Below are 24,302 nucleotides of genomic sequence, written 5' to 3'. Positions count from 1 at the left end.
AAAATCCAAAAATATTAGTTAGAACTAAATAATTGCCGCATCATGCATTTAATCACTTAGGAGCACATCATGTAGTTTTAATTAATTTTTTAAAATTTTCGTACCTTTAATTGTGGTGATCGCTAAAGGACCCCAAGGTACGTTAATTTCTTCTTTTCTTTAGAGTAAGACGCGTAGTATAGAGCATCCATAGTTGTTTACCGCTTTAATTATCTCGTTGTGTGGAGCATCATTCAAATAAATCTTAAGGGCAAATTCCACTCATAAGATAAGGGAAGGGATTTCATCACTCTTTCCTTGGCCCACAACGACTTAATTTTTCATTTTTGCATACCCTTGCCTTTTTAATAAAATTGAATTAGACTTTAGCCCCTAGGATCTCGTGCTCAACTAGGAAGATACCTAAGAAACGAAATAATTTTTAATTATTTCGACTTTTTGGTGTCTAAGGCTAGCGAAAGCTTACCTAGCCGATTAACGTAATTTGGTGTCTAAGCGCGGAGATTGGCCTCTCGGCAATGCTTGCTCCAAACCGGTCCGAATAATTATTGATTTTTCGAGTTTTTGGTGGTCCTTAACGGTTAGGAGCAAGATCTAGTTTGTTTTATTAGCGAACCATAGAATTAGGTTTTTCTTTCTCTTTTACACCCCTTCTTTTGTGTGTTTTAATTTTTCACACTTATTTGCTACGTGTTTACCATATTGTTTATGCGAACTACTTGGGTTAGGAACAAATCATCTAGATTAGTAAGACCGATTATCGAGATACCTTCTTCGCCTTCTTCTGATCCCGAAACCCTAGAAGTTTCAGAACCAATAGTTAGCTTGACGTTGTCTCTTAAAGACCGTTGTTACCCGTCCCGTTCCGCTCAACCTTCGTGCATCACCCTTCCTCCCGTTAATGAGAAGAATTTCAAAATCAAGGCACATCACATTAGTATGTTGCCTCAGTTTTTTGAGAGTGAAGGGGAGGATCCCTATCTTTTTATCCAAGAATTTGAGGCGGTTTGTGGTTTAGAAAAACTCCAACAATTGAGTGAAGACTCCATTAGGCTTAGACTGATCAACTTCGCTTTAAAATAAAACGCTAAAAAATGGTTGTACAGTCTTCCCGTCAATTCACTTTCCACTCTGGAGGGGTTTGTGGTAATGTTTCTTAAAAAGTATTTTCCAAACCATAAGACTACTCGAATTACAAATGAAATCAATAAATTTCGTCAAAAGGAAAACGAGCCTTGTGGAAATATTTTGATCGTTTTAAAAGCCTATTATCACAATGCCCCCACCATGGAATTGAGAAATGGTTACTTTGTAAGATCGTTTATGAGGCCTTAGATAGTCAAACCACCACCTTGTTTTAGTCTATGTGCCAAGGCAAGTTCATGGATAAGGATGAGGACCATGAGTGGAAATTTTTCGAGGATTTAGCAGAAATGACTATGATGTGGGAGTCAACTAGGGAGCCCAAAAAGTCAATTGAGTCATCTAGCTTTAGGGGTTTGCACTCGATAGGAAATAGTGTGGTAACATATGCCAAATCAGCTACCCTAACTAGGAGACTTGAAGCTTTACAAACTAGTAAACCTCCCATACAAATGTCGACGTACCCTAATTACAATTTTCAAAATCCCGCAACTCAACCCTTGCACGAGTTTGTGCAAGTAAATGTTATGTTCCAAAATCCTAGGAATGACGCTTTTGCACCCACTACTTACAATCCCGGGTGGAAGAATCACCCGAATTTCTCGTGGACCCAAGGTCAAAATTTTCAAAGTCCACAACCAAAATTTCCAAAGCCCAATCCCAATCCTTTTCCTAATTATCAAAACTTGAGTCAAGCTCCGTTAAATCCTCCCGGGTTTAATGTTCGGATAAAAGACTCAACTCCTTAGAGAAAAGCATTGATGTCTTAGATAAATCGCAAACTAATTTGACTCACTAACAACAAACATTTGTGCAAACCCTAACCCGAGATAGACAACTTTTGCATTCTAATGTGCAAGTCGTGTCGAAGTTAGAGGCCCAATTGAGTCAATTAGCTAGCACGTTGTGCGAGCGAGAGAAAAACAAGTTCCCAAGTCAACCTGAGGTGAACCAAAAATTTCCTCTCAATCAAAGACCACACGAGAATGTTAATGCGATTATCTCTCTAAGGTCGGGAAATCAAGTAGATAACAAAGTAGGTGAGCATGTGAATGAAAATGAAGAGTCAATTCCTAAACCAAATCCTTCTTTGTCAAGCCATGTTCATGATAAGCCCGAATGTTCAAAAGTCCATGAGTCTATGAGTGAACCTAGTCCTAGGCCCATTTCCCAACAACCCAACGAAGAAGTTTACAAACCAAAGGTTCCTTACCCACAAAGACTAATTCATCCTAAACAATCGGCCCAAATGGAACAAATCCTAGAGGTTTTCAAACAAGTCAAGATAAACATTCATCTTTTAGATGTCATTCACCAGGTTCCTTCTTACGCCAAGTGTCTAAAAGATTTGTGTACCCATAAAAGAACCACTCAAGTTCCAAAGAAAGCCTTTTTGACCTCACAAGTAAGGTCGCTTCTCTCAAATCATATTCCCGTCAAATATAAGGACCCCGGTTGTCCTAAAATTTATTGTGTCATAGGCGATAAATTTGTAGACAAAGCTTTACTTGATTTAGGAGCGAGTGTAAATCTTCTTCCTTTCTCGGTCTACCAAGCCCTGGGTTTAGGGGATCTCAAGACCACCAAAATGACCCTTCAACTTGCTGATCATTCTGTGAAAATGCCGAAGGGAATTATTGAGGATGTGTTGACCAAAATCGGTGATTTTATCTTTCCCATTGACTTTGTTGTTCTCGAGACTCAAACTGTCTCAAATCCTAAGAACCAAATTCCTATCATTTCAGGACGACCTTTTCTTGCTACATCTAATGCCTTAATTAATTGTAGGAATGGTTCAATGAAGCTCATATTCGGAAACATGACCATTAAATTAAACATTTTCAATGTAGGAAAAGAACCCAACGAGCTTTATGAACAACCGATGGAGGTTAATGTGGTCAACAAATCACATGGTCTAGTTTTGAGGATAGTGAAATTGAGTCTCTTTTAAGTGAGGATAAAGTCAACCACGAGAATAATAGAGACTATCTTGAGTCTTTGAAGGAGTTGACCTTGGAGGAGTAGTTGTTAGGAGAATTGAACGACATTTGTTGAAAATGGGAAACTCCAACCGAGATTGTTAGTGTGAGCCCTAGTGCCCTAAGACCATCTGGTTTGGGAGTCACTGACCTAAAGCTCGCCACATGGGTAACATTGATTGTCTAAGAAAATAGACATAATAAAGTCAATAAAAAAAAGAGAAAAAAGAGCAAGAATAAGAGTTTGTGTAGTTCCGCTAGATACTTGTTTTGATAGAGATTGGGTCAGTTCAATATTGGTTGAAAAAGAGAAAATGTCTTGAGGCGATTAGGATCCATCAAAGGCCTTAAATTCACTAACACTCCTTGGATTTGTAGTAAATTTTTGAGTCGACTCAAGTAGATTAGAGGCAACTGTATCTTGATTATTAATAGAAGAGTCTTTAAGTCATATTTTTCCTTAAAAAACTTTTTGTTAGCACCAACGAAACTAGATTAGAGTCGAGTAGGAAGCTTGCTAGAATGTCTCGAAGATTTTATGGGTATATCTTCTGTAAACCCTTAGGAGACAACACTCCTCTTATAGAGATCGTGTACGAGTTTAACGGGTTGGTAAACCTAAAATCACCCGTCACGCCTACGAAAAGGAGCCTATGAATTGCATTTAGTTTTCTTAGTTTATTTTCTTTTCTTTTGATTTTTACTCGAGGACGAGCAAAAAATAGGTATGGGGATGTTTGATAGGTCCATTATTTTGCATATTTTAATGCCTATTTATTGCTTGTTTTCATATTTTTTATTAGTTTATTGTTTTATTTTCAGGAATTTAAAGAAATCAAGAAATCAAGAGAAAAAGGAACAAAATGGTACAAGGAGGGAAAAAAGAGGAAAGAAAAAGAAGAAAGAAGGAAAAAAATAAGACAGAAAGACCCTTCTACCCCTAAAAGTCTAATCTAGGCCTATATAAACATCATTTTCTCTCATTAGCCACCAACTTAGTCTTTACCCTAGTTTTTACCTAGTTGTTAGTAGCCTCCTTTATCATTTTCTACATCTAAAATAGCTTTCTTTTTCAAATTGTAATCTCTCAAATATTGTAAACACTTTCCATTTATATAAATTCAAGTTTGGTTTCTTTATCTCTTACATTCTTACCATGTAAAAATTTATGGCTATGACCAACTTTCTTTTCAACAAGTGGATAAAGTGCCCTTTAAGCCAACCACTTGTGGCTTGAAAGCCTTTATTTTATGTTTTAAGTTTACCATTTTTAGTATTTAGATTGAGCCCCTTTTAATTCTCAATATTATTAGTGGGTTCAATGATTTAGTTGTTATTGTTTTAATTTTGGTTTGTTGTTTGATGGGGTTTTGTTAGATGGTAGATAGGCTAGTTTTGAAGTTTTGTGGGATTTGGAGTTAGTTTTGTATGATTTGATGTTGTCTTTTTTCTTGGTTTTGGTGTTTTTGGGGACTTTTTGGTGTAAATTTTACTTTATGATTTTGAATTGAGGTTGGTGGGTTTATTTTGGAAATATTATGTTTAGGCTAGATTTGAAATTTGGTGTAGTTTGGAGTTGCTATGATTTGATTTGAGTCTTGTTTTGATAAAAAAAATGAATGGTTTATGAGTTATTTAGTGCTAAAATTAGTGTTGAATTTGATTTAGAGGCTAGTGGGCTTTTATTTGTTATGACTGGAATGGCTAGATTTTCCGGTTAAACTAATTTTCCGGTGAGATTTGAACTATTCGGGGCTATCTCCATTGATTCCGGCAGGAGTTCAAGCATAAGCGAATAATCATTTTCTTCTCTTTCTTCGCTGACCAGCTACTACCACTCTGTTTTTGTTTATTTTATATTCATTTACAACCGCGCGTGACTTAACAAATTACTTGGTGTTAGAATTTTTTTGTGGTAATACATTCTGTGGTGTATTGGTTCTGTGTATATGTTAACGTGCTTTCTTACTTTCCGAACTTAATATCTTTCTTAATCTAGGAGTTCGAAGGCTTGTTAGTTATACGTTGTTAGAATAAGTTAGAATTAATTAAATGTTTTTTGTTATAATTTAGAAAAATCAATATTTTCCTCAAAATTAATTTGGTCTAATTTGATTAAGTTAGAAATTAAGTTTTCGTCAAAATAAATTTAGTCCTTGTGGTTCAAAACTAAAAATACTGAAACAAGATCGTGTGCTTGTGATTAATTTCAAAATCTAATTTTTGGCACATCATCAAACCTTGATGGTGATGATGAAGCAAGGGGTAGCAAGAGAAGTGACAATCTCGAAAAGCAGTTGGCTCTAACATCTGTCAGCACAACTACTGATAAAATTGCAGAACAGAGAGGAAACAAGGATGGAGCAAGTAAAAAGGTCAGAAATTCAGAACCAACTCAAAGTTTGATTCCATATGGACCTCCATAAAAAGCTCCCATATTAGACTTTGAGAAATTGCTTGAAGCTAAAAACTTTGAGACACAGAGGTACTTGAAAACTCTGAGATACAAAGGCAGGGAAGCTACCTTGTTTTACAAAGATCCAAAGAATTAACTCTTTGATGAAGCCTTAGCAAGTAAACTGCATGAAAGAGAAAATCCAGCAATAGAATTTGATGAGCTTAGAAAAGAAGAAAAAAGATTGGCTGCTGAGAAGTTGAAGGACAGCAAGCCAAAGTCTGACAAAAAGAAGAAGTCAAAGTCTGATGACACACAGAAGCCTTCCAAGCCTAAGGAAAATATGATAGTGATCAAGGAAGCAGTTATCTGAGAAATCAACATACCAAGAACAAGAGCTCAAGCAAGGTCTGAGATTGATCATAAAGATAAAGGGGAAAAGAAGATGGATGAAGTTCCAGTTCCAGAAGTTAATCTGACTCCAGTCATAAACTCTAAGGAGGTACCTGATAAAAATAAGGTATCCTTAACTTATACTACTCAAATTCTTTCCAGAGTTGAGGATGCTGCTGAACTTGAAGAAGAAACAGTTGGGTTGACTAGGAAAAGGAAGTCATCAGTGCTATCTGTTAGTAAAATTATTGATAAATAGTTAACCTCTGACAATGCTCAAGTAAACAAAATTCAGGATGAAAAGATAATCTCTGATCAATCAGATGCTGAGAAAAAGACAGTCTCAGATACTACACAATCTGGTTATGGCGAACATATTCTCGAGGATCTGTCTTATGAGGAGAAGAAAAAGAAACTCTGAGGATCTTGCAAATCCAGAACTTACAAAGAGAGTCCTCTACTAATGAATATGAGGGTGAAGGGAATCCAAAGGAAGGAAGGACATGATAAAGGAGGAATTGGTTTTTGTCATTCAAGATTGCAAACTGGACCAGCAACTACCTATAGAGATCCATATCCTATCATTGATAGACCTGGAGAAACAATCACTCAAAGGCATCTGGATAGAATAGAATATATTTAGATTCTTATTGATACACATGATGGTGATGGAGACAAAGAGAAGATGGCTATCTTTCTCAACAGTGACATAGTTTATAGGATTGTAGATACAGATCTGTTGATGAAGTCCTTAAGAGAACTTGAGTATATTCATTATATGATGCAAGTTAAAAATGAAGCCACCTAGAGATGGTCAAATCTGATTCTGAAGACCATCAAGGATAAAAGAAGATTTCATGGAATAAAGTCTGATGAAGAGTTTACACCAAATTTTGTACAAGATGATGGAACAGAAGTAAATATGCAGAGAAACAACTCTACAATTGAAAATGTTCTTGGAACAAGATGTTTGGTGTATAACAATGAATCAGACAGGCCTAAGGTAATTATTCAGCTGGGTGATGGATTGCAAAGAAGCAAAGAAAGTACTTTGAGATGACTATATATTAGACAGGAGAAGACACTAAAGAACTCAGGTCATTTAAAGCTCTGATGGTACAGACCTTGAGGGAAGTTGAAGAAGATCTAATAACAAGGTTTGTCAACGAAAGCTATGGATATAAGCTGATTCAATAGGTTGAAGTTCATGGATCTATAAGTCGAAATTAATTGTATAAATTAGTTCATAATACATTTGTCCTTGGAAGTTTTTGACATCATCAGATATATATATATATATATATATATATATGTGTGTGTGTGTGTGAACTTGTTCATTTTTATTAATGCACAAGTTGGGGGTTGTCTTGGCTAATTTATTTGTTTAGTTTCTGAAATGCATATCAGAGGTTATCTAGAAATCAGAGTTTACGACCTGCAGACGATATCAGAGTTTATTATGATCAGGACAAAGGTGCCTGATTTCTAGGAGCGGTTATGTACTAAACAAGGATGATAAACTTCAAGGAGATTGGACAGCTCATGACAGTAGAAGATAGTTACTGATTGATGTATTTTAGGAAGCAAATTATTATGAAATCAATCAAAACATATCATGTAACTGTGCATATAAACACAGCTTAGGGTTTACTCTAGAGGAGTTGATACTCGAGCATATTTATCTTGTAACCTAACAGATCTTAGTGATAAGAATATAAATCACTAATAGATTATTTATAAACTACTGTGATCAGTTTTTAGTGAAGTTAATAAAAGATGAGTTAAATCATTCTCTTGTGTTCGATTATTGTCTTGATTGTGTTCACTATATATAGTTATATAGTGTTTATTTTCGGCCTAATATTTCTCAAGACCACTTTTGAATTTTTCCTTAGTTGGAAAATCATTAGAGGTGACAAGATTAGCATTAGAAGTATTTAGATGAGAGAAAACCTGTTTATCTTTGAGGCGATTAGCTTCTTCAGTTCGCATGTGGCTGATCAATTCCTGTAGAGTCAATTCCTTTTTTTATGATTGAGTTGGTTTCTGTAATCACTCCAAGAAGGTGGAAGTTTTTATAGCAAAATATTTGCTTGTAAGATCTCTCACATTTTCATTCCTTCATTAAGCACATCAGTAGTTAGGTTCTCATAATCATGCACCTGTTCCATGATGGGTTTGTTATCAACCATGTGAAATTGTCGCCATTTTCCTAAAACATAATTCTTGTTCCCTACATCATCACCCGCATACTTCATTTCTAAATCTCATATCACCTTTGCTGACTTATGAGTAACAAAGATATCAAATAGAGAGTTGCACTTTTTTCTGGATTTCCTCATTAGAATGAGCGACAGTGGCTGTTGCGCCAAGAGTCTTCGAGGTGGTCACTTCAGTTGGAGGTTCTGAAGTCAACACATAATCAACTTCAAGTTTGTCAAATAAAATCAGCAATTATTGAGACCAGCGTTTGTAATTGTTTTCGTCTAAAGGTTCAAGTTTTGACAAATCTGGAAGGGTTTTGTTCAAAGCAACAACCATGACAAAAAAGTATGAAATCGCTTTTAAATTGTTGAACAAAGTTTGACAAAAACAGAACTATAGATATGAAATGAGTTGAGATTAAAGACTGCTATGCCATGGTATGTACCACTGCTTTAAAAGCGATTTCAGCTAACCCAAAGGTGCAAGTCTAATTATTGTTCGCTTCCAGGGTTAACATAGCTTTCTTCAGAAGCGTGCACTCGCAACAGGAGAAGAGGAGTTTAATAAAGTGAAGCCCAGAATATCATAGATGTAATGGTGTTCTTTTTACTCTCTGACTATGCTGTCAGAAGAGTTCTATTTATACAAATCCCACTCAACCTTTCAGCGGTTCACTAATGACAATGTTGTGAGAGGAATTGGTAAAACACCCCAAGAATAACCTGCCGTAATTATAGGGATAATCGTTGCCAAGATACGTAGTGAAATGAACGTATTTTGGGGATGAGCTCGCAAAAGGCCAAGCAAAGAGGCTGGAATAAAGGAATTTCGTCCTGCTTGTGCTCGGGAAATAATATGACAAAGGTACACGTGCCTCTCTTTAGAGTGTAGAAAATGTGATCTCGGATCCTTTTGCAAGGTACCTACATACCCTATTTATAGGGATGTTCGGTGAAATCTACACGCAAGCGTACGCGATCACAAGTAATATATTAAGTTCGATCCCACAGAGACTGGTGAATTAAGAATACGCACCTATGCAACAATGTATGATCAATTATCACTGCTAAGACAATTAACAAGGATTGGGTTCTTTTATACTAATAATTAAAATTACTAATCAAATTCAGAATAGGAAAACACATGGGATTCTAACTTCATTATCGAATTCATCTAGAATTGAAATTACTGATTAACATGCGACTGTTGATCCTAATCAGACAACACGGAAGTAATACATGCCAACTCTCGTTGCACACATATCATACCAATCAAAATCCACAATTAAGATAGAAATCTCATGGACACCAACAAAGCTCAGACCCTATATCTCTATAGCGGTAGTGTAAGCAGAGAGGTTTAATAACAAGTCGTCTATCGTGATTACACAGGGTGATAAAAATAGTTCAAGTCTACCACAAATTATGTTTCATTCACATAATCCTATGTCTACATGGCATAGTTCTAAATTCAATCATCCACTCTCGCTTCAGAAAGAATTAACACACAACTTAGAAGTTAGCTACGCTTCTAAGAAGAATAAGCACGGCTCATGCAAAGCAATCAACATATGTCACAAAATCACGTAATTATAATCGTTACTAGACTACATCGATAAATCCATTAGAATCCCATGAAGGCGGTTAGTTCATAATCGAACTAATCGACATCATGGGTTCTAATGAAAGCATGATAAAGAAAAGACGAGAATTAAATAGAATAAAATGCTTGAATTAATAATAATAAGGATCACACGTTACAGATTTGATGTTCACGATCTTGCTCGAAACTGTCACTTCCTCGCGAAGAACGATCTAATACAAACTGATAATGTGCTTCGAATAAAACTAAAACTATGATTACGATATTAAACTCTACTCAAAACTACGACTATGAGGCTAGGGTTTTTACACACGAGAAATAAAAATGCATTGACTAAGTCAACCGGGCCTCGACCGCTGCGAAAATCCATCAGAAAAGCTGTAAAAATCGGCCCGGGGAGTTTCTGCGGAGCGCCACCGCGCTACACTAGCGCGGGCGCGCTAGTGATGCAGGCTGTAGCGCGGGCGCGCTACAGGTTAGCGCGGGCGCGCTACTGTCTGTGATGACAGCCTTGATTCCTTGTTTTTCAGCCCGTTCTCGCGTGCATGTCCTTCCTCGTTCCTAGTACCACTTCCGTAGGTGATCACGGTTGCATTTAGCATATGCAACAAGCCCTTTAAACCCCTAGATAGCTCTAGTGGACGAGTGTGTTCTCGTGAGGGTTTGTAGAAGATATACCCACAAAATCCCAAGTCTCGGTGAATCCACAATTCTCTATTCTCGCAAATAATGCACCAAAACCAACCTAAAATGATAGAAAATCACTTCATCACCTCAACTCGTGACCTGCACAGAAAAACAATAAAAACACATCAAAAGACACTACACACTTAAGTACAATCAACCAATTTAAGTGGAAATGAAGGCCTATAAGTGTGTATAAATACCACTTATCACACCCCCAAACTTAAACTGATGCTTGTCCTCAAGCGTCAACGACACTATACAATAATACAATGCAATGCATGAATGCAACTACGTGATGAATGAATAAACTATGAAGTCATTGCCTTGTCAATTTTTAATACCTCAGATTGTGCTAATGTTCTCGACTTTCATCTCTCTCGCTACCAAGTCAATCACTCTTCTATTTACAAGTGTGGAGTGCCCGTGTGTGCAAGCATGCTCTTTTATTGAGACAAGACAAAAACTACTACTCCCACAGAATCCCAATCAAGAATCGTAAAAGTCTAAACTAACACCCCGTCACTCAAGTCCAACTAAAAGCCAAGGTCCCAAAGAATGTCCACACCCTTCTATTTTATTCACTATATTATTTTTTTTTTTCTTTTTTTTTTTTTTTTTTTTTTTTTTTATTTATTGGTGATTAATTGCTTGGTCTAAGGTCAGAGCGCTTCGCAGTGTAAATGCGTTACGAACACCACAAGACTTCACACACCAATTATTCACTTTATTCTAGTGGTTTATTTAACCGTGCAATGGTTGAGATCCCTAAAGATTTATGCACTAGTACCCATGTAGCGAGCGTTGGGTCAACAATCCCAAACCACGAAGGGCTTTAGGTTGTTAGGCACAAAGTCCCCTCAGACTTAATTACTCGAGTACTAATGAGCTCAACCTAGTTAATTCTACCACTTATTTTTTTAGTGAATTTATTTACTACTATATTTTTTTTTTCTTTTTCTATATTATTCTTTTTAGAAAGGTATATCTACTCCTCAGTTCCCCCAAACTTAAGATTTACAGACCTAAGCTGAAGGGTGTTCAATTCAATCCTAGAATTCATGGAATTTCATCTAAATCCTATCTCAAGAACATATGTGAATTACAATTTCCAACACAAGCAATTTCCAAGTACTAACCTAGCATTGCAATTGAAACTACTAATCAAGAACTACGCACATAATTCATCATAGGCAATTAACTTGGCTTAACTTCATAATTCATGCAAATGCTCGTGATACTAACTATGACAGTTACTATGCAAAATAAAAAAAACGTGAGTAAAATAAAAAAACGTGAGAAATAATCAAATCAACATAAAATAAACGTGAACTACATGAACTAACTAACACATGCAATAATAAACTATCTAATAATATGCTCTTCCTTAGATTACCACCCCCAAACTTAAAATTTTCAATGTCCCCATTGAAAGTGATAAAAAGGCTAGAGCACCCACATACCTACTCGGAGTCCGAGTCCTCGCCCTCCTCTGCTGGAGGTGAATCTGGTGGAGGATACTGCATCCCCGCTCCGAATACTGGCCACTGAACTGTGACCCCTTGTGCCTGAAAAGCACTGCCTAGAGCCTGTGTCAAATCAAAAGCAAACCTCTGGTGGATGTCATGCATGGCGTCCATCCGCCTCGCTAGGCGGCGATAATGAACATCTCCCATCGGTTCGGAGCTCCTCTCTGTCTGCGACGTACCAGCTCCAGAAGCTCTAGGCTGCTCCCTCCTAACAAACTCGGGACGTCCCCCTGGCATCTCATCATATAAGTACCCGAGACCTCGAGGGTGGGGAACTCCTCCTTCCCACTCCGTCATCCGACTGATCGCCGAATGATCAATAGGTGTCCCTGGCAACTGTAATTGCTCGTTGGATGGCCAACGAACACCACTCGATCGACAGAGCTTGGTAACAATTGTGCCATGGGGAATGGCACCAGTGGTTCCTCCTCGCAAGAACCTCAGAATCCCCTGATGAATAACATGTCCCAGGTCAATATACTTGCCCAAGACAATCCCATAGAGCAGAATCGCTCTCTCCACTATCACCTCATGCCCATGTGACGATGGCATGATGTTGGCACATATGAAGGCGTTCCACGCCTTTGCATACCGGTTCAACGCGGCTGCTGGAAACGAAACATGTGCCGGCAAAGGCGGTGCAGTCATCTTCCAACGTGTATCCGGCACACACATATCATAGACTAGCCGCTCCAAATCAACCGGATCATCATCAAATCGGCGTTTTGCACGCCCAATCCTCTCCACCACCCAATCTTCTTCATCAGGGCGCCTGGCACGCCCCCCAATGACTCTACGGATTGCATCCGCACTGTAATCCACCCGGATTCCCCGAACAACCGTGAATCCATCACGATTCTCCTTGGCATTAGCATAAAATTCTCGAACAATAGCCAAGGGAACCGCCTCCGGAGCCTCGCAAAAAGATTCCCAACCACGTTCTTGAATCATGTTCAAGAGCTCACCATCTTCCGCCGTGGGCAAGAATCCCCTCTCCTTAACTAACGACTTATTCATAAGCCGTTGAAACTCGTTTCTCGCACCATCCGAGGTAAACTCAACCTCGCCCATCGAGGAAGAATCGCTAGATGCGGCGGCTCGGGTGCTCGGTCCTTGTGATCTTCTTGCTCTTTTGGGTGCCATTGGTAGAGATTTAGATTTGTAAGAGGTTTGTGTGTATTGGGTTGGAGAGATTGAATGAAGGTTGTGTGTATGGATGTGTATATATAGGTAGGGTTTAGAGAATTATAATGGGAATTGGAGATATGTTTGTGTTTATATAGGGATTGGAGGGCTGAGTTAGGGTTTTAGAGGGTGTATTTCGGGCTAGGCATGCAAAATTAGGATTGTGGGCTTTTTAAAACGAAAAAAACTATTTTTGGGGGAAAAATCCGCCGGTCCGGCAGTCAGTAGCGCGGCCGCGCTAAGTATAGCGCGGGCGCGCCGTGCAACTTAGCGCGGTCGCGCCTGACACTAGCGCGGGCGCGCTAGTGTCTGACACCGGAGGCTGAAATTTTTCGATTTTTGTGTTTTTGAGGTTTACAATGGTACAATGTGGTTCCAATGCGTGGGTTGCCTCCCACGAAGCGCTTGTTTAACGTCGTTAGCTCGACGTGAAGTCCAGAATTAATCAGATTCCGATGAAGTATCCTGTGGAGGATACCTCGTTCCATAACCAAACGAATCCCAAGTAACATTGACGTCTAGTGCCAAGAACGCTTCAGCAAGAGAATCCGTTAGTATATCAGCAAAGCGACCAATTCGTTCCTCCAACACGTCAATACGCCTGATTATTCTTCGGTACTGTGCTTCATTCAGTGTTGAATCAGCAGGTGATTGAATTGCAGATTGGTTACTCGCACTGGCAGAGAATAGAGGACAAGTGTCTCCACATGCATTAAAGTTTGAGTCTGAGTGAGCTCTGATTCTGTGCCAATTAGTCATCTGGACTTCCTGAGTGACTTCGACCGCTTCATCCTCCTCCGATTCTTCCTCTTTTGGAATCTTCCACTTTAGATCTTTGTGCTCAGCAGCGGCCAGGTTCTCTATCAGTTCGTAAGCATCATCGAAGTTTTTGTTCCACAAACTTCCTCCAGCTGCTACGTCTAACTCTGCTCTACATTGACTATTAAGACCCCTGTAGAAGTAATTAATTGCCATTCCAGGAGGCATGTCATCTTCCTTGAGGTTTTCGAGAATCTTCTTGAATCGGTCCCAAGCTAGGCAAAGATATTCTCCCGAGAATTGAGAGAATTTGCCTTCAGTGTTTTTGATAGCTGATACTTTGATTAGAGGATAAAACCTTGTACAGAATATTTTCTCCAACTTGTTCCAGCTATTAGTAGTGCTTGCCGAGAGAGAGATAAACCACGATCGTGCTACATCACGTAGCGTGAATGGAAAGAGTCTCAGTTTCACTAGATCCTTAGGTCCGATATTGAAGTCCAATGCAGTAATGAATTTCTCGAAATTCCTTAGATGTAGATTTGGGTCCTCAAGAACAGAACCCCCAAATTGAATGGTATCTTGCAGCTTGAGAATGATTGATGGCTTGATACGAATGCCACTGGCGGATATTGCTGGTTCAATTGTGTCAGCCTGATTATCATTGATTTTCAAACGAGAAAATTCACGGGATGCCTCACCAACTGCTGTCCTAGCATAATCCATTGTTTCAGAATCAGAAGAAAAAGATGAATCCATTGCTTCTTACGGGTTCGAAAACTCGTTAGTAAAAACGCGATCCAAGTACCTGAAATAAAGAAAAGAAGAAAAGTGAGAAGAGAATAGAATCCTAGTCAGTGAATTTTAATGCACACTGATGACAAGTGCATAAACTAATTAATTAACACCGATTCCCCGGCAGCGGCGCCAAAAACTTGTTCGGTGAAATCTACACGCAAGCGTACGCGATCACAAGTAATATATTAAGTTCGATCCCACAGAGACTGGTGAATTAAGAATACGCACCTATGCAACAATGTATGATCAATTATCACTGCTAAGACAATTAACAAGGATTGGGTTCTTTTATACTAATAATTAAAATTACTAATCAAATTCAGAATAGGAAAACACATGGGATTCTAACTTCATTATCGAATTCATCTAGAATTGAAATTACTGATTAACATGCGACTGTTGATCCTAATCAGACAACACGGAAGTAATACATGCCAACTCTCGTTGCACACATATCATACCAATCAAAATCCACAATTAAGATAGAAATCTCATGGACACCAACAAAGCTCAGACCCTATATCTCTATAGCGGTAGTGTAAGCAGAGAGGTTTAATAACAAGTCGTCTATCGTGATTACACAGGGTGATAAAAATAGTTCAAGTCTACCACAAATTATGTTTCATTCACATAATCCTATGTCTACATGGCATAGTTCTAAATTCAATCATCCACTCTCGCTTCAGAAAGAATTAACACACAACTTAGAAGTTAGCTACGCTTCTAAGAAGAATAAGCACGGCTCATGCAAAGCAATCAACATATGTCACAAAATCACGTAATTATAATCGTTACTAGACTACATCGATAAATCCATTAGAATCCCATGAAGGCGGTTAGTTCATAATCGAACTAATCGACATCATGGGTTCTAATGAAAGCATGATAAAGAAAAGACGAGAATTAAATAGAATAAAATGCTTGAATTAATAATAATAAGGATCACACGTTACAGATTTGATGTTCACGATCTTGCTCGAAACTGTCACTTCCTCGCGAAGAACGATCTAATACAAACTGATAATGTGCTTCGAATAAAACTAAAACTATGATTACGATATTAAACTCTACTCAAAACTACGACTATGAGGCTAGGGTTTTTACACACGAGAAATAAAAATGCATTGACTAAGTCAACCGGGCCTCGACCGCTGCGAAAATCCATCAGAAAAGCTGTAAAAATCGGCCCGGGGAGTTTCTGCGGAGCGCCACCGCGCTACACTAGCGCGGGCGCGCTAGTGATGCAGGCTGTAGCGCGGGCGCGCTACAGGTTAGCGCGGGCGCGCTACTGTCTGTGATGACAGCCTTGATTCCTTGTTTTTCAGCCCGTTCTCGCGTGCATGTCCTTCCTCGTTCCTAGTACCACTTCCGTAGGTGATCACGGTTGCATTTAGCATATGCAACAAGCCCTTTAAACCCCTAGATAGCTCTAGTGGACGAGTGTGTTCTCGTGAGGGTTTGTAGAAGATATACCCACAAAATCCCAAGTCTCGGTGAATCCACAATTCTCTATTCTCGCAAATAATGCACCAAAACCAACCTAAAATGATAGAAAATCACTTCATCACCTCAACTCGTGACCTGCACAGAAAAACAATAAAAACACATCAAAAGACACTACACACTTAAGTACAATCAACCAATTTAAGTGGAAATGAAGGCCTATAAGTGTGTATAAATACCACTTATCAAGGGATCAAGCCCATGTAGTTCTTGATAAATGTTGCCAAGAGATAGGCTCTTATCCCCTCTATTTTGGGATAAATCAGCCCCTCTTTCATAGTTATCCGAGGAATCCTACCCCAAGTAAACCAGTTAAGGCCTTCATATTTGGTGTATATCCGAATATATGCATGATATATGCATAATTGTAGTAATTATCCTTGAAATAAGAGTATTTATCCTTTAATCCGTGGATAATGATAGCTAAGACACTCCAAGTCCGTCTCCAACTTATCCTCCTAGAAACAAAGAAGACGAGTCCTCGCATGACTCTGCTAGGCTTCTGCCCAGGCGGGTGCAGCCCTGCCAGCTGCATCCCCTAACTGCAGCCCTGCAGTCACAATCTGGGGTGCACCCAATGGTAATACCTAGCAGGGGTAACCCTTGGAATTCCTCTATATGAAGCCCTATATTGGTGGAAGCCTCCTTTATGCTTCCTGTGTAAGCCTTTAAACCTTCTTGTATGCCCTAAGAGGTTAACCCAGCCTAGGCGAAGCCCAGGGGGATTTTATGGCACAACAACTACCCCCGGTTTCTTGAAGTATTTAATACGAGAGAAACCTAATCAAGTCGCATCCATCCTTATCCATTCCTGAGCTTTCCAGATGTTCAAGCCTCATTTCGATGAAAATTCTAAGCTTACGTGGGCTAACCAAGTGAAAGAAACGAGAATAGTTAAGGATAGGCAGCACACTAATCCTTCGCCCTTTTTAAAACCTCAGGTAATAAGAAAATTGAAGCAATCGTACCCCAAGGGTTCGTATCCCACCTTCTTGTCGACCGGGATACCGCCAATGAAGCCCTGCTACTCTCGCAATTAAATCGCCTCAGCTTCCCAGATAAGATAGGAATTTTGGATTGTACTTAAACTCAAACACTGAAGCATTTCTTAATCAAACTTAAATAACAACTTTGAAATTTAAATTTAAATTAAACCCCCCTTACTTCGCCCAGTTCAGCACACCTAGGAAACCTTTAGCCAGTAGCGGAACCAGGACTAAATTTTAGGGGGGGCTCAAATTCGAAAGCGCAGTTGAGTAGGTTGTCGTGGGTTTGTGGCTGAATGAATTTATAGCAATGAGATGTTGAGTTAGGGAATTGTCAAGTGAGTGCGTATGACTTGTGAGTATATCTTTTTGAATGTACTCCCTCCATCCCAAATTAGATGATCCTTTTGAGATTTTTTTTATTCTGAAATAGTTAAGTCTCTTTCTTTTCAATGCACATTTATCAACAATTTTCCATTCTTACCCTTTCTCATTTATCATTTCCAATATACCATCTAGCTAATGTTATAAAAAGTCAACATAATAAATATGGGCAGAGATAGAAAAAAAACAATCTTTTGATACTCCTTAATATGTTTTTTTGAGGTTGGGGGGAGGGGGGCTCCAGCATCCCCTAGCCCCCCTCTGGTTCCGCCACTGCCTTTAGCAGTTGCATCATTAAGGCTACTCGCATGCAACCAATACCAGACCGCCAGGTGTCAAGACTGCTCCCTCGCGCGCGCTTCCATATATACACTCCCTTTAACCACGTTTTTCCATTTATTGATTTCACAAAAGATAAAAACCTCTCTTCTGGCTTCTCTCTCATCCTGCAAAGACGCTGCCCCGGCACAAGTTCTTTCATCGTTCCTTCCAGGCTCTATTTTCTTCTTCAATTGCAAGGTATGATATCAAGTTCCTTTTTCTTCAGTCAGTTTTACGCCCTTTAATTCATTGTGTATGCTATCTGCTTATGTGCATGTTGTGACCAGACTGGCCATCATCGATATGTATGTATACCAATATGTATTCACACCTTCATATGTGCACACACCCACGTACATGATTTAGTCGCGCCCCTTGCCTCTGTTGAGATGCTGTTTGTTATAAAGTTGACACACAAAATAGATGTTGTGTTAAACGACCATGATTAACTTCCCATATTAGGAGCTTAAAATACCCTCTTTCGAACTTGACACCGCGTTCAGATGCTTGCAACCTGCTTGATGTGTGGTTTAATTGATGAATTTTGGTAATTAGGGTTTGACTGTTGGAATTAGCATCGCTTGTTTGTTCGTCCAAACCCTCGCCAAAGGTCTTACAATTCTGCCCCAAGGTATTTTAGGGTCACCGATCACCAGCTTTGGGGGCTCAATCCGTCTATGAGCGAAACACCCCCCCCCCCACTCTCTCCTAATTACTTCGCCCAGTTCAGCGCACCTAGGAAACCTTTAGCAGTTGCATCATTAAGGCTACTCGCATGCAACCAATACCAGACCGCCAGGTGTCAAGACTGCTCCCTCGCACGCGCTTCCATATATACACTCCCTTTAACCACGTTTTTCCATTTATTAATTTCTTAAAAGATAAAAACCTCTCTTCTGGCTTCTCTCTCATCCTGCAAAGACGCTGCCCCGGCACAAGTTCTTTCATCGTTCCTTCCATGCTCTATTTTCTTCTTCAATTGCAAGGTATGATATCAAGTTCCTTTTTCTTCAGTCAGTTTGACGCCCTTTAATTCATTGTGTATGCTATCTGCTTATGTGCATGTTGTGACCCGACTGGCCATCATCGATATGTATGTATACCCATATGTATTCACACCTTCATATGTGCACACACCCACGTACATGATTTAGTCGCGCCCCTTGCCTCTGTTGAGATGTTGTTTGTTATAAAGTTGAAACCCAAAATAGATATTGTGTTAAACGGCCATGATCAACTTCCCATATTAGGAGCTTAAAATACCCTCTTTCGAACTTGACACCGAGTTCAGATGCTTGCAACCTACTTGATGTGTGGTTTAATTGATGAATTTTTGTAATTAGGGTTTGACTGTTGGAATTAGCATCGCTTGTTTGTTCGTCCAAACCCTCGCCAAAGGTCTTACAATTCTGCCCCAAGGTATTTTAAGGTCACCGATCACCAGCTTTGGGGGCTCAATCCGTCTATGAGCGAAACACCCCCCCCCACTCTCTCCTAATTACTTCGCCCAGTTCAGCGCACCTAGGAAACCTTTAGCAGTTGCATCATTAAGGCTACTCGCATGCAACCAATACCAGACCGCCAGGTGTCAAGACTGCTCCCTCGCACGCGCTTCCATATATACACTCCCTTTAACCACATTTTTCCATTTATTAATTTCGCAAAAGATAAAAACCTCTCTTCTGGCTTCTCTCTCATCCTGCAAAGACGCTGCCCCGGCACAAGTTCTTTCATCATTCCTTCCAGGCTCCATTTTCTTCTTCAATTGCAAGGTATGATATCAAGTTCCTTTTTCTTCAGTCAGTTTGACGCCCTTTAATTCATTGTGTGTGCTATCTGCTTATGTGCATGTTGTGACCCGACTGGCCATCATTGATATGTATGTATACCCATATGTATTCACACCTTCATATGTGCACACACACACGTACATGATTTAGTCCCGCCCCTTGCCTCTGTTGAGATGTTGGTTGTTATAAAGTTGAAACCCCAAATAGATGTTGTGTTAAACGGCCATGATTAACTTCCCATATTAGGAGCTTAAAATACCCTCTTTCGAACTTGACACCGAGTTCGGATGCTTGCAACCTGCTTGATGTGTGGTTTAATTGATGAATTTTGGTAATTAGGGTTTGACTGTTGGAATTAGCATCGCTTGTTTGTTCATCCAAACCTCGCCAAAGGTCTTACAATTCTGCCCCAAGGTATTTTAGGGTCATAGATCACCAGCTTTGGGGGCTCAAACCGTCTTTGAGCGAAACACCCCCCCCCCCCAACTCTCTCCTAATTACCATCTCAGATCAAGAGTCAATTTTAAAGCCCACCTCACTTGTGATTGCAGGCCTCAGTGAACTCTCTAACTTCCTTATTATTACTTGAGGCTTTTACACAAAGCCTCTGGCTGTCAGGCTTCCAAGTGGAACATATAATGCTAGTCTGACAAGCTTCAACCCTCCTTTCTTCAAATTCCAGGGTTACGACCCTGACCAAGTTGTTGGTGCATACCTCCTAGCCTTTGCTTCCTTTTTCACTCCCTCCCTCACTTGACTTCATACCTTGTTTTGCAGACGTATCAGGCATCAATTTCCTCAAATTCTGAGCTGTCCGCAACTAGCAGGGCTCTAGTCCCTGTTCAGGTCATTGACTCGGGATCTTCTTCTAGTCTCGGGTTGGATCCCTTGTTCCAATACCCCGGGGTTAGCTCCAGGACTCACTCTAGGGTAAACCCCGGCAGGCAGAGTCCTTCAGTCAAGGCCCTTAACTGGACTACCTCGGAGGAGGCCGATGAGGTAAGGGTAGCTAGTCCTCATGATGAATAGCCCTTACCCCTTCAAGTGGTTCAGGGTAACCAGGAAGATCGAGGTGAAGGTGAGGGAGGTGATCCGGTAAATCCTCAAGAGACCATCCCATCTTGCGAGCATATAGATTCTTTCTTGAATCCTGTAAGACTTTAATCCCTCCTAGAGGTGTGCACCCCTGGGTGCACACTTGAGATTCCTAACCCAGGGGAACGATTCCATCGATTTGACCTTCTTAGCCCCGACTATAATATTCCCAATGCGGTCTTTTCAGCTCAGTTCTTTAAGCTTCAATTGTCTCTACCTCTCCATCCCTTCATCGTTGAGATTTCGGATTATTACCAGGTGGCTCCTATGCAACTGACCCCCAATTCCTACCGTATGGCTGTTTACCTTTATATCCCTTACCAGTATTACTACAATACCCAACTTACAGCCGCTGAGTTAGGTTGGTTTTACTAACTGAAGTAGATGGGCCGTACCCCAGGCTTCTTTTACCTAATTGCCTCGAATGTCCATCAGGGGAAGGGGATTAAGGGCAATAAGCAGGCCATGTCGGGGTGGAACAAATAGTTTTTGTATTGTTATGATTGCCCGAATTACAGAACCAACTTCAATCTCAATCCAAACATGCCGGTCCAGACCCCATTGGTTGGGGAGCCTCTTACTAGGGCTCAGTTCATTTTAGAAAAATCCACCAAGCTAGGAGATGGTGCTAGCTTGATGACCGTTAAGACCTTGGAAGAGTTAGGCTTTTCTGCAATTTCATAAGTTGCACCCCCAGTTGGGGAAGGGGATGGCAATAATGTTGTATCTGATGACGAAGGTTTATTTTTGTCCATTTTCCTTCAATCTGCCGTCTATTTTAGCTTAACTTGACTGCTTCTTTTCTTGCATGTTCTATTATATGTGTTAGTCTTTGACTCTGTGTATTTTCCATGTGCAGGCATGACTTCCAGGATTCTTTCATTTGTTCGGAGGTCCACTAAATGATTGGGCAAAGCTTGGCCCTGACGCAGTGGCAGCCCTAGAGGAGGTAAAGGCTGACGAAGTAGCTCCCAGAGACTCTAGCAACCCTGTGGTACATTCCAAAAGGCCCTTGGAGGAGGAATTGGGAGGAGAAACAGAAGAGAAGGGCCCAATGGATACTGAAGAGGCACTCCCTGAGGACCCTCCTGTGGTTGCCGCTGTGGATGCCATGATAGAAGCCCCGGCTACGGATCTGGTTACCCCCAATTCCGAGAAGGCTTCCTCCCCTCTTGCAGCCTAGTGATCTTCCTTCCTCTGTTAAGAACTTTTTATTTAATTTTTTTCAATTTCCGAATATTTGCCTTTGGCCGTCGCAAGCTGTTAAATATTTTTAGTTTCTCCCCAGTTGGTTTAGGGAAGTACTCATATCTACAAATGATTGATTGCTTCATTTCCTTTGACTTGCCTCACATAATTACTCATGTATTTTCCCTTAGATTGTACAAACATACATATATATACATGCCATGTAACCTTGTTTGTAGGAGGGAGAAATAGTGGTTTATAGCCATGCCTTGAAGGGAGCCTGATAAGCTTTACCCTTAGGGCTACAACCTACGGGAGTCCATTTCTTAGGGTGGTATCCCTAGGGGTCGCGTCCCCAAAGGTTGCCTCTCTTGGGACTACACCCCATTCATAATCAAAATAAGCATGTAACATGTAATTTTTATGTTTATTCAAAAGTACACAAATCCTAGGAAACTTCAACCTTGCCTTAATCCGAGGATAAGATCGTATGTAAAGGCAGTTAACATATAACCACAAAGGTGTCCACGCCAAGTCAAATTGTAGCATGTTAGTCCTAAACAGCCTTAGCGTGATCATAACCTCATCCTAAGATAGGAGGTGGTATACTATTCCTTACTTAGTTTTATTAAGGATCCAATTCTTAGAGAGAACTTTGATAAGCTCAAGCCTTGAGGAGCTCTGATAAGCTCAAGCCTTGAGGAGCTCGGATAAGCATCAAGCCTTGAGGAGCTCGGATAAGCTCAAACCTTGAGGAGCTGTGATAAGCTCAAGCCTTGAGGTGCTTTGATAAGCTCATGCCTTGAGGAGCTCAGATAAGCTCATGCCTTGAGGATCTCTGATAAACTCAAGCCTTGAAGAGCTCTGATAAGCTCAAGCCTTGAAGAGCTTTGATAATCTCATGCCTTGAAGAGCTTTGATACCAGTGCTTGTAGTCCACCATTAGGTTATCATTTCCAAGTTTTTTAAATTTAAGCCCAAGTGACATGAGTGATATGCCTACTACCCCCCAAGTTCTTTAGCATAATTAGGCTTATGATGAAGAACTAGAGGCAGTTGTAGCCCTAGTTTCTTTTAAAACGTGGATAGAGCATGCAATCAACAAACATGGCAGGTAAGCATAAAAGATTCACATAACTTGGAGCATGAATTACGAAATTTCATTAAGCCATGAAAGCATTGTCATAACATTTAGAGGGGGGGTTGAACATATTCCACCCCCTGAGCATCCTAGCAATCAAAGTAAGTAGTGGCCTGATAATCATCCTAGCAACAATGCGATCAAAACTAATAAACCGCCTTTATTATCCTAACCCGGGGCCAGAGCATTCAGAAATATTACCTGGGTTGAGATACTGGTAATATCTCTTCAAGTGTTGGGCATTCCATGCCCGAGGTATGAGCTTCCCATCCATATCAGTAAGGTGATAGGTACCTTCCCAGAGCACTGTTTTGATGATGTATGGGTATTCCCATTTTTCCCCGAAAGCCCCATGTGCGGGAAACCCTCATATTGGCCATCATTTTTCTCAAAACAAGGTCTCCAACCTTGAGGGGCCCAGCCCTCACCTTTTTGTTAAAGTATTTGCGAGTCCTTTGTTGGTATGCAGCAAGTTTCAACTGAGCTGTATCCCTTACTTCTTCTATTAGATCCAAGTAAATCCTGTGATTGACTTCATTATTTTTAGCGTCATAGTTATCCCTTCTGAAAGAAGCAGCCCCAACCTCAACGGGAACCATGGCTTCATACACATATGTGACAGTAAAGGGAGTTTCTCCAGTGGTAGTCCTTGGCGTGGTGTTGTAAGACCACAGCCCCATGGGGAGCTCTTCAGACCAACATCCCTTCTTTTCTTCCAACTTGGCCTTTAGTGTGTGCTTGATTATCTTGTTAACGGCCTTCGTTTGGCCATTGCTTTGAGGGTGACAAACTGTTGAGAACCACTTTCATATACCCAGATGTTTGCAGAACTCCATCATTTCTTTGCTTTCAAATTGCTTTCCATTGTTAGATATGAGCTTATAGGGTACCCCATATCGACACATAATAGCCCGATAGACAAAGTCCACCAGCTTCCTTGCAGTGATGAAAACCAAGGGTTTAGCTTCAGCCCGTTTGGTGAAATAATCCACAGCAACAACCGCATATTTTACTCATCCTATTCCCTTGGGCAGTTCTCCAATCAGATCTATCTCCTAAACAGCAAATGGCCAAGGGCTTGTCAAAGTTTTGAGGGGTACGGCTGGACTTTTGTTAGTGCTGGAGAACCTCTGGCAGCTGTCACAATCCTTGGCAAAGGCGTGCGCATCTTTATAAAGGGTAGGCTATTAGTAGCCCTGACGAAGTATCTTGTGAGCAGGGG

General features: G+C 40.2%; 1 protein-coding gene across 1 annotated transcript; it reads left to right on the top strand.

Annotated features, from left to right (window-relative positions):
- Nucleotides 1-1,382: 1,382 nt before the first annotated feature.
- Nucleotides 1,383-3,094, top strand: LOC135150471 (uncharacterized). The gene is made up of 2 exons (XM_064086781.1): nt 1,383-1,661; nt 2,015-3,094. The coding sequence occupies exons 1-2, from the start codon at nt 1,383-1,385 to the stop codon at nt 3,092-3,094; spliced, it is 1,359 nt and encodes a 452-aa protein (XP_063942851.1).
- Nucleotides 3,095-24,302: the final 21,208 nt, after the last annotated feature.

The sequence above is a fragment of the Daucus carota genome, chromosome 2 (genome assembly GCF_001625215.2).
Source record: "Daucus carota subsp. sativus chromosome 2, DH1 v3.0, whole genome shotgun sequence".
NCBI lineage: Eukaryota > Viridiplantae > Streptophyta > Magnoliopsida > Apiales > Apiaceae > Daucus > Daucus carota.
Note: the sequence above shows the minus strand (reverse complement) of the source record. Positions and strands in the feature narration are given on the sequence as shown.

Excerpts from the sequence above, each read along its gene's own strand:
- LOC135150471 (XM_064086781.1), top strand. The coding sequence starts at position 1,383 with ATGGATAAGGATGAGGACCATGAGTGGAAATTTTTCGAGGATTTAGCA. Across the intron at positions 1,662-2,014 it reads CCTTGCACGAGTTTGTGCAA|TTAGAGGCCCAATTGAGTCA; the intron begins GTAAATGTTATG and ends GTCGTGTCGAAG.